Consider the following 10,467-nt stretch of genomic DNA (forward strand, 5'->3'; position numbering starts at 1 on the left):
GTATCTTTTTATTAGTTTCCTGGTGCTACTTATCCCTTGTTGTTGATTGATTGATAGTTTATTGTTGCAGGTAAACAACAAGGGAGAAGGGAGGAACATGCCATCCCAACCCCCAGGCAGGACAGAGTGTGATTATACAACTATTAATACATGTGTAGGTAGCACCATGAAATTAAAAAGATACAATGGTAGGACCTGCAACAATAAACTATATCAATCAATCAATCACACATATGTATCCTTAGTTGTATAATCACACTCTGTACTGCCTGGGGGTTGGGATGGCATGCTCCTCCCTTCTCCTTTGTTGTTTTACTTACAACAATAAACTATCAATCAATCAATCTGTCGGTGTACTTGATAAAACTCGTAGCCCCGTTTCCCTTAGGCACATCGTCTGCACTTCACATTCACAACATGATGGCAGCACGTCTGGGCTCAACACGCCTGGCCGGGTCACTCCTCGCCCTCCGCCGCGCCCCCAGGCTGCCCCGGGGGACGCTGGCGGCGCTCACCCACGGCCCCGCAGCGCTCCACCAGGGTAAGAGAGGAAGGAGAGGCTTGTAGGAGGGTGCCGGGGGTGTCCTGTGTCTGACCCATCCCACCGGCGTAATTTAGTATGGCAGTGATTTAGTATTGTGTATGGCAGTGACTTGGTATTTAGTATGGCAGTGATTCAGTATTGTGTATGGCAGTTACTTGGTATTTAGTATGACAGTGATTTAGTGTTTAGGTTCAGTATGGCAGTGATTTAGTGTTTAGGTTTAGTATGGCAGTGATTTAGTGTTTAGGTTTAGTATGGCAGTGATTTAGTGTTTAGGTTTAGTATGGCAGTGATTTAGTGTTTAGGTTTAGTATGGCAGTGATTTAGTGTTTAGGTTTAGTATGGCAGTGATTTAGTGTTTAGGTTCAGTATGGCAGTGATTTAGTGTTTAGATTCAGTATGGCAGTGATTTAGTGTTTAGGTTTAGTATGGCAGTGATTTAGTATTTAGATTCAGTATGGCAGTGATTTAGTATTTAGATTCAGTATGGCAGTGATTTAGTGTTTAGATTCAGTATGACAGTGATTTAGTGTTTAGATTCAGTATGGCAGTGATTTAGTGTTTAGGTTTAGTATGGCAGTGATTTAGTATTTAGATTCAGTATGGCAGTGATTTAGTGTTTAGGTTTAGTATGGCAGTGATTTAGTGTTTAGATTCAGTATGGCAGTGATTTAGTGTTTAGATTCAGTATGGCAGTGATTTAGTGTTTAGGTTTAGTATGGCAGTGATTTAGTATTTAGATTCAGTATGGCAGTGATTTAGTGTTTAGATTCAGTATGGCAGTGATTTAGTGTTTAGATTCAGTATGGCAGTGATTTAGTGTTTATATTCAGTATGGCAGTGATTTAGTATTTAGATTCAGTATGGCAGTGATTTAGTGTTTAGATTCAGTATGGCAGTGATTTAGTATTTAGATTCAGTATGGCAGTGATTTAGTATTTAGATTCAGTATGGCAGTGATTTAGTGTTTAGATTCAGTATGGCAGTGATTTAGTATTTAGATTCAGTATGGCAGTGATTTAGTGTTTAGGTTTAGTATGGCAGTGATTTAGTATTTAGATTCAGTATGGCAGTGATTTAGTGTTTAGATTCAGTATGGCAGTGATTTAGTGTTTAGATTCAGTATGGCAGTGATTTAGTGTTTAGATTCAGTATGGCAGTGATTTAGTGTTTAGATTCAGTATGGCAGTGATTTAGTGTTTAGATTCAGTATGGCAGTGATTTAGTATTTAGATTCAGTATGGCAGTGATTTAGTATTTAGATTCAGTATGGCAGTGATTTAGTATTTAGATTCAGTATGGCAGTGATTTAGTATTTAGATTCAGTATGGCAGTGATTTAGTATTTAGGTTTAGTATGGCAGTGATTTAGTATTTAGATTCAGTATGGCAGTGATTTAGTATTTAGATTCAGTATGGCAGTGATTTAGTATTTAGATTCAAAATGGCAGTGATTTGATATGACGGTGAGCATGTGATGCCAGGAAATGTGTCAATTGTCCTTGTTAGTAATTTATAGTCAATTATCATTAGTGTCAAGTCATATAACGTAATGCGCATCCATCCATCCCAAATTTGGTCTGATTCCTACATTGTGCATATCCATAACACTAGTACTCTTTCTTCACATTTTTTTTTTTTTTTTTTTTTTTTTGAGGGAGGGGACACAGGCCCAGTGTAGTAACATCCAGGTTATCACAGTTTGCCTTCCCTAGGTAACCCCTGGTACCCATTATATATGTGCAGGACTGCCCTGATTGATGGACCTTTTTTGTACCTTAAGAGACATAATCTAGGGAAAATATATAAGATATATCAGTTTATAGCTAAAACAACAAAAATATGGGTACTCCAAATACAGAAATAAATGACTGGCCTGAAGGACTTGAGTAGCAGGGGTTCCGAGGCAGGGTGAGACTTTGCTTCACTACCCATTTCATCACTTGCCGCACCCTCATGCTACTTATCTGAACTGCCACATTCACTGTCCACACTAGCATCAAGCTTATTACTGTCAAGCTATAGCAATGTCATGATGGGTGCTTACACAATGGGTTAAGGCCTTTCCTTGCTTCCACCTTGCATAGTATGGGTTCAATTCACACACTTTGAGTTTGTGGGTTATATTTTCATATCCTTGCATGGTAAGTGTTTCTTATAAAGTGAAGATGTGTAATGGGCATGCCTGCTGTATATAGTAGTCATATGAAACTACTATTTACCCTGCTACCCAGCAATTTCTAGAATCTGTGTAATAACTCGTTATTTTCTATCCCCAGCACAACCTGCAGGTGTGGCCGGTAGTCTGTGCCGTAGCCTCCATACCTCCCCTCACTGGGCACAAGAAGCAGCACAGACCTCGGGGCAACCTGAGAGCTACGAGTTTCAAGCTGAGACACGCATGCTGCTGGACATCGTGGCCAAGTCCCTCTACTCGGAGAAAGAAGTGTTCATCCGAGAGCTGATCTCCAACGCTTCTGATGCTATTGAAAAGGTCTGGCTAAGGCTGAGGCTATGAGTCCCTAGGGTTTGGTCTTGGTCCATGAAGTTCCTATTTGTTGGTCTGATAAATATATTGTGTAGGGGAAAAGAAGGATGATGAGGATAAGGGTAAATCTGATGTGTGGTACTTCACTGGTAGCAAAAAAATTTATATGCAGTATTAATGTTTGATGGAGCAGCAGGTGAAAGACACTAAATGACATGAATCACAAGGCTTGGCCAGATGTTCATAGTTCCTAACACACACCTCGACCCTCTCACAGGCTCGCTACCTGTCCCTCCAAGGCAAAGAGATGGACTCCTCCGAGGCAGACATGAAGATCCACATCACCACCGACAAGTACGACAAGACCTTCACCATCCAAGACTCCGGCATCGGCATGACCAAGGAGGAACTCATGCAGAACCTCGGCACAATAGCTCGTTCAGGCTCCAAAGTATGGATAGTGATTCTTTTTTTCTGTACTGATATACATTTTGACGAAGCTGGCACTACTAGTTACATAATCCAGGTCTATTATATACTATTGCATTTTATTAAAGTTTACAGTGTACTTAATACTGATCATACCTCCTTTCTCAGTTTTTCACATTTTATAAGGGTTGCAAAGGATCAGTAATACATATGTGTCAATTTACCCAACTTACAAATAAATTGACACACCATTAACAGTAATAGATCCACAATTAATTGCACCCAATTTGTTTTTTGTTTTTTCATCTGTGCAGGACTTTATCAAGCAGCTGCAGGAGGCTGGCGGGTCAGACCCTCAAAGCATCATTGGTCAGTTTGGTGTGGGATTCTATTCTGCCTTCATGGTGGCGGAGAAGCTGGAGGTGTACACGCGCTCACGTCTCCCGGGCAGCGTGGGCTACTGCTGGACCTCAGATGGGTGGGTTAACCTACTCTGCCTGTCTGTTTACTTTGTCCTATTTCCTTTTCTTCACCAATCTTGTGGTGACACCACCGATAGTCCTTTGATTGTCTTTTTAGTAAATTAGGAGTCCCATGAAACAGAAATGACCAAGGATGTTTGTGAAATAATAAAGTTCTGTGGAAACTGATCTCAGCTTAAACAGTAAATGTTGTTTAAAGTAAAATTTGCAACTTCATATCATTATAGCTTAAGCTGCTTCTGCATGAACATACATCACACCTTTGAAACATCATCCAATAATCAAAACAGAGTGCATGCATGCAATTAAAACTCTGTAATCCACACAGGTGTGGTAAATACACCATTGAAGAGTGTGAGGGCGTGGAGCCTGGGACCAAGATCATTTGCCACCTCAAAATTGCCGACAGAGAGTATGCTGATGAACAGAGTGTCAAAGGTGGGTGTCTTCAAGTCTAGAAAAATATCTTTCCCATCACCAAAGTTTTCAGGTGACTACAATCCTTGACAGTTACTGTATTTGCTGGTGTATAAAAAAACTTTTTCTGAAAAGAAAAAAATAACCAGCGTCTTGTGCCCAGCGTGTGTTACAGATCAGAGACCAAGCAGCTTAGCTGTGAAGTGCTTAGCTAGAGGGTTGAAGGAGCAACAGTTGCACAGTAAGCACACAGATTGTGCTCAGTTGTTGTGTATAGTTAGTTCCCACTTAATGTCATCAATAACTTTTTGGCACCAGCAACTTAATGTGAAATGCCAAACTATAATGAAACCAATTTTACCAAGGGCCTACTGTTATAAACAAGAATCAGGATCTTATGGCATGTTTTTGGTCTTGATGACATCATAATTCTCATTTCTTGAGGAAAACTAAAAGCACTTATAATATGAAACATTGAGATATATCTCAAACATGAGCTATATATATATATATATATATATATATATATATATATATATATATATATATATATATATATATATATATATATATATATATATATATATATATATATATATATATATATATATATATATATATATATATATATATATATATATATATATATATATATATATATATATATATATATATATATATATATATATATATATATATTTAAGAAACCCTAAATAAAATAATCATTTGTTCATGTTAACAAATGACATATCGTCAGTGGCGATCACAAAGCATCAGCTTTCAACTTTTTTAGCTGTTTCACAAGAGCTTAGTTGTGAAGGGAAAGCTGCACAGGAAATAGCTAAAACTAAAAGCTGCAGGCAGTTGTAAAACACATGACTCTTAACATCAAGAAGACTATTTCCTTTATATGTGAGCTAAAATTGATCTTAAAATCTGTTTCTATTGCCAGGACACATTTATTTCTCAGTTACAACTAAATATACGTCCACTCAAGCTGGTAAATCCCCATATCAGTCTACCCTCTCTGTTACATCCATTTCCTCTTTGCCTTCCCCAGACGTGATCAAGAAGTACAGCAGCTTTGTCAACTCTCCGATCGAGGTTAACGGGGAGCAGGCCAACAACATCGAGCCCATATGGTTGATGGACCCCAAGGAAGTGTCCCCACAGCAGCACGACGAGTTCTACCGGTTTGTGGGCTCAGCGTACGACAAGCCGCGCTTCACCCTGCACTACCGCACAGACGCCCCCATCGACCTGCGCTGTGTTCTCTATGTCCCGGAGGGCAAACCAGGTGTGTATGTGTGTGTGTACATGCATGCATTTGTATGTGATTTAATTTGACCTGATTAGGTAGTGGATGTTGAGTAATTCAGCAGCTGCTGTTTCGTAATGCTCACTCTTCGGGTAATTTTGTTAGTCAGTGCACTCCATTTACTTGCATATGAATTTTATCTTTTATAGTGACAGTCCGCAACAGTACATAACATCTTTTGTCACTGAGTTATGGTATGCTTCACAAATTTTCAGTTCAGGTCTCTGTACGGTACCACGTAGTGTGCACTTCATTAAAAAATCAGAATTTATGAAATATTTTCTTTAAGTATTATCTAAGCTATATTAAGAGAAAGCCTTCTTAAATGAGGTGTACTTTGCAAGTCTGCTTTCCCTTGCAGGTCTTTTTGACCTTAATCGCGATGGAGACAGCTCAGTGGCTCTGTACTGCCGCCGCGTCCTCATCATGAACAAGGCTGGGAACGTCCTTCCAAAGTGGCTCAGGTTTATGAAAGGTACATTGCATCCCTTCTCTGCAGGATTCAAGGAGGTGCACAGAGTGCAGCAATGTTTTTTGTCATTGATTGAAAGATATGGATGACTGCAGTAAGTTTACAGAGAGAGAACTGATTGAAATCTCGGACTTTTCTTGGTTTCATTTTATGAGTAGCATCTTCTTTCATTTGTCCCATTTGAGACAATCAAACCTCCCACATCATATATTTTTGTGGAGGTTAATAGTATCTTACTTAACATTTGCTCTGCATTAGTTTTTATACTGCCTTTAAAGACAATCAAGTCAAGTCAGTAATTGTATTTTGTGATTGATAAATTTTTCAATAAACCTGTACCTCTTAAAGTAATGTGTATCCCACATCATCCTTTTCCCCCTGGATTTGCATATTAAAGGCCGTATTACAAGTTGAATCCGAGAAATTTAGGGTCTTTACAAAGTTCGGGATGAATGACTCTGTAGGGACCCAAAACTTCTTGGATTCGACTTGTAAAACGTCCCTAAGTCCTATTCCTTTTCCCTGGGGGGAGGGGGTTACTGTTAGACATGACATTCCATTGCATCCATTCACACTTCTCATTATTCAGGTGTCGTGGACAGCGAGGACATTCCTCTCAACCTGAGCCGTGAGTTGCTCCAGGACTCTGCTCTCATCCGCAGGCTGCGCACAGTCATTCAGAACAGAGTCATTCGCTTCCTCTTTGACAAGTTACGCAAGGACACTGAAAGTTACAACAAGTTCTTTGTAGACTATGGAATTTTCATAAAGGAAGGTAAGTAATTATTTAAAAATACCAGTCTTGAACATATATGTTTTCCTTACAGCCATGATGGGCCCCACACTCTCAGTCAGCTGCCTTTAAAAATAAAGAATCATAAAATTACTCCCACCCTCCTTTTTTATCACTGATCTCGGTAACCTTGACCTACATGCTACTGATTTGCATCCATCCCTTCAGGTATATTGTCAGCACAGGAGCAGATGGAGAAAGAGGAGATGGCCAAGCTGTTGGTATACGAGTCCTCAGCCAAGCCTGCCGGGGAGAGGATTGCCCTGCCAGAGTACATCAGCCGCATGGAGGCCGAACAGAAGGACATCTACTATCTTGCAGCACCCTCGAGGGAGCTGGCCGAATCATCGCCCTACTTTGAGGATCTGAAGGTCGGACTGCGACAGTTTGTGATTCAAGATATCTTCAAAATGAAAGCCTACACATTGCTGTAACTTAACTCAGTGATACTTAATAGTGTCATAGATTCTATATTAGATATTGCACCAGGAGTATCATCTTAGAAATTTCATGTCCAAGGTTAACAATACAATAATGTGCTTTCTTTTCTACATATCCAGAAAAAGAATGTGGAGGTACTATTCTGCTATGAGCCATATGATGAGGTGGTTCTGATGCAGCTTAGGGAGTTCAGCGACAAGAAAATCATCTCTGTTGAAAAGCAAATGCGCCAAAACAAGGATTCTGTCGATTTTGAAGGGAGTAAGTACTGGCCTGCCGCACCACCGATTTTACTGTTTTCCGTTCTTTTATTGTTCTACACACACACACGTCTTAATATGACACAAAGAAGTATAATTTTTCCCATAGAAATATATACATAGAATGAATTAAAGGAAGAAATGGTGGAGGCAAAGAGTGTGTGAAAATTTAAGGAAAAACTAGACAAATGTAGATATGGAGATGACCACACAAGTGTAGCTCAGGCCCTGTATACTACAAATAGGTAAATACAGCTAGATAAAAATATACATATATATATTCAACTGACCACACACCACCACTGTGCAGACGAGGGAGGTCTGCGGCGAACAGAGGCTAACGAGTTGATGGACTGGCTGAAGCAAGTTCTGTCGGGGCGGTGCTGGGGCGTGAAGGCCACACCCCGCCTGGAGAGCCATCCGTGCGTGGTGACAGTGGAGGAGATGGGAGCTGCCCGACACTTTGTACGCACACAGTTCTCACAGATCCCTGAGGAAACCCGTTACTCCCTACTCCAGCCACAGCTTGAGATCAACCCCAGGTGAGCATCTAGGAGTGGTGGCAGAGACGGTGTGTTAGCATGACATCAGACACTAGTGGATAACAGTGCCAAGGCATCTCTTTAGTTTTATAAAGTATGTACAGTTTTGTGATTAGTTTTCTCCATTCATTCAAAACATGCGGAGAAAGGGTTTTGTTTATGTATACAATGGTTTAAGTATAATACAGCTTAAGTTCACTCACATTTTCTAGATGTACCAGGAAATACAGCTACCTTATTTTCTGACACATAAGGTGAATGGGGTACAAGATGACCAAATTTTCCATTCAAAATGTGGACTCATTACCTAAATCACATTAAAATCATATTAGAGAATACAACAGTAGGAACATAATTTATAAATGTTATGCATAGAAGACATTATTAGTCGAGGTTCAAATCAGAGGAAGAAACCTTATTATAGATTGCTGAACCAGCTTCTCCCTAAGACAGCAATTCATATTATGTTATAGGCAGTGCACTTCAGTTGTCATTTTCATGTAAGCTGCCTGTTACCATATGTTACTATCTTTTGTTTCCAGCCACCCCATCATTGTGAAGCTGAATGGCCTGCGCAGCAGCAACCCGCGCCTGGCTGAGCTGACAGCCAAGCAGGTGGGTCATGGTGGAAACTGGGGTAATGCTATACTGTCAATTCTAGCTTGCAAATGGAACCCAGGGTAAATTTACTCTACTTTTCTGTATTTACATTATCAAGATAAGGATATTACAGCCCCCAGCATCATGTCATTACTTGCTCAGAGTAATCCAGACATTGAGTTTCCCCACACATTTTACAAACTTATGAAGTCTCCAAGATCAATATCAGATTAATTAGATGTATTGGAGCATCTCTTTATCAGATAAAGGAAGGGTTTCCTCTAGTTTATCAAGGGCTTTGCTGACATCAAGAAAGAACATGTAGACTGGTAAGCTTTTGTTGATATAGTACTGCACTACATTCAAGTGCACACACACACCTCTCTGCTATGAGTCTTCTTGAATCCAGGCGGATTATCATCTGTATACATCAACATCTCTTAGTCTGTGCAGTATTTTCTCCACTTTTTATTGCTGTAGGACGAACATCAGGGAGGGAGGAAAATAAGGATGTTAAACAAAAAAAAGAAGTTGCAATCGCTTTAGGTCTGTTGGTAGATGACAGTGAGGGGTCCCGAAGCTTGTTTTATAGCAAGAGAATAATCATAACCCTAAGTCTCTCATTAGTCTGACCAGCTTAGTGAAGAGCCCACCATAAAGACTACATAGATGTATATGATGACATGTCTTCCTTACTCCCCACACAGCTGTTCAGCAATGCCATGGTCGTGGCCGGCCTGGTGGAGGACCCCCGCACGGTGCTCACCACCATGAATGAACTCCTTGAGCTGGCCCTTGAGAAGCACTGAGCTCGCCGCTGCCACCACGAGTGGATGCAATCTTATATACTCAAGAGTTCCATCTATAGCTATGATATTTTAAGAAATCATCGCTGGGAAAGTTGATATAATAAAATGCTGTTATACTGTTTTAAGATGTGGTATGTGGACCGAGAATCATAGCGAGTTGATTAATCAGTTGTCTACAGAAATCTCCAAGCCAAAGATATAAGGCATTACATATCTGGTTATTTAGATATAAAAAAGTGTGCAAGATAATAATATTGTAGAAGCAAAAAAAGACTGAATTACAAAGTTATTGTAATTAGCAAAAAAATTGAGAAGTTAAATAATAATCATGCAAAACAAGCATAAAGTTGGGAGATATCTTAGAAAGGAAAATGGTCAAAGAGTATTATTACAAGAGACAGGACAAAGAATATAAAGGGGATAGTAACCAGTTTTGAAGAAATTCAAGGTTTTTCTGAGCATAGAAACACCTAGTTGTGATGAAAATGCATTATAATGGTGTACTGTGTACTATAGATATATGAAGCAGTTGTCACTGGAGATGATAAATGCAAAGTCTGATGGTGAGCATGAATGAAAGAATAACTGGAAAATAGAAATCATGGCATGACAGTAGTTAGGAGGAAAAGAGGTGAAAAGATCATTCAACCCTGGAGAGCAGCTGACGAATGTACCTGCTGAGGGATATTTTGTTGAGTGTCTGAAGATGTTCTGTAAAATAGTTGTTCCCACAGTCCCTTGCACCTATGTGATACATATGAAAATGCTGGGGCTAATTGGGCATTCATTTCCGTGTGAAATATTTTGTTTTGTTTTATATAAATTGAATCCATATACTATTTTGAAATTCTTTGTAATAAAAGTGTACATAAT

At 39.6% G+C, this 10,467-nt stretch overlaps 1 protein-coding gene across 1 annotated transcript; it reads left to right on the top strand.

The window, feature by feature from the left end:
- The first annotated feature begins 372 nt into the window (after positions 1-372).
- On the top strand, positions 373-10,467 carry LOC127001675 (heat shock protein 75 kDa, mitochondrial-like). Its single transcript, XM_050866655.1, has 13 exons — positions 373-541; positions 2,823-3,037; positions 3,309-3,482; positions 3,775-3,938; positions 4,271-4,380; positions 5,420-5,656; positions 6,039-6,152; positions 6,739-6,924; positions 7,111-7,313; positions 7,503-7,644; positions 7,954-8,185; positions 8,728-8,800; positions 9,493-10,467. Exons 1-13 carry the CDS (start codon positions 418-420, stop codon positions 9,592-9,594), a joined length of 2,076 nt encoding a protein of 691 aa, XP_050722612.1. The 5' UTR covers positions 373-417; the 3' UTR covers positions 9,595-10,467.

Source organism: Eriocheir sinensis, chromosome 21 (genome assembly GCF_024679095.1).
Source record: "Eriocheir sinensis breed Jianghai 21 chromosome 21, ASM2467909v1, whole genome shotgun sequence".
NCBI classification, from domain to species: domain Eukaryota; kingdom Metazoa; phylum Arthropoda; class Malacostraca; order Decapoda; family Varunidae; genus Eriocheir; species Eriocheir sinensis.

Coding starts and splice junctions, on each gene's coding strand:
- LOC127001675 (XM_050866655.1), top strand. CDS start 418: ATGATGGCAGCACGTCTGGGCTCAACACGCCTGGCCGGGTCACTCCTC. Junction 3,038..3,308: donor CTTCTGATGCTATTGAAAAG/GTCTGGCTAAGG, acceptor ACCCTCTCACAG/GCTCGCTACCTGTCCCTCCA. Junction 6,153..6,738: donor GTGGCTCAGGTTTATGAAAG/GTACATTGCATC, acceptor CTCATTATTCAG/GTGTCGTGGACAGCGAGGAC.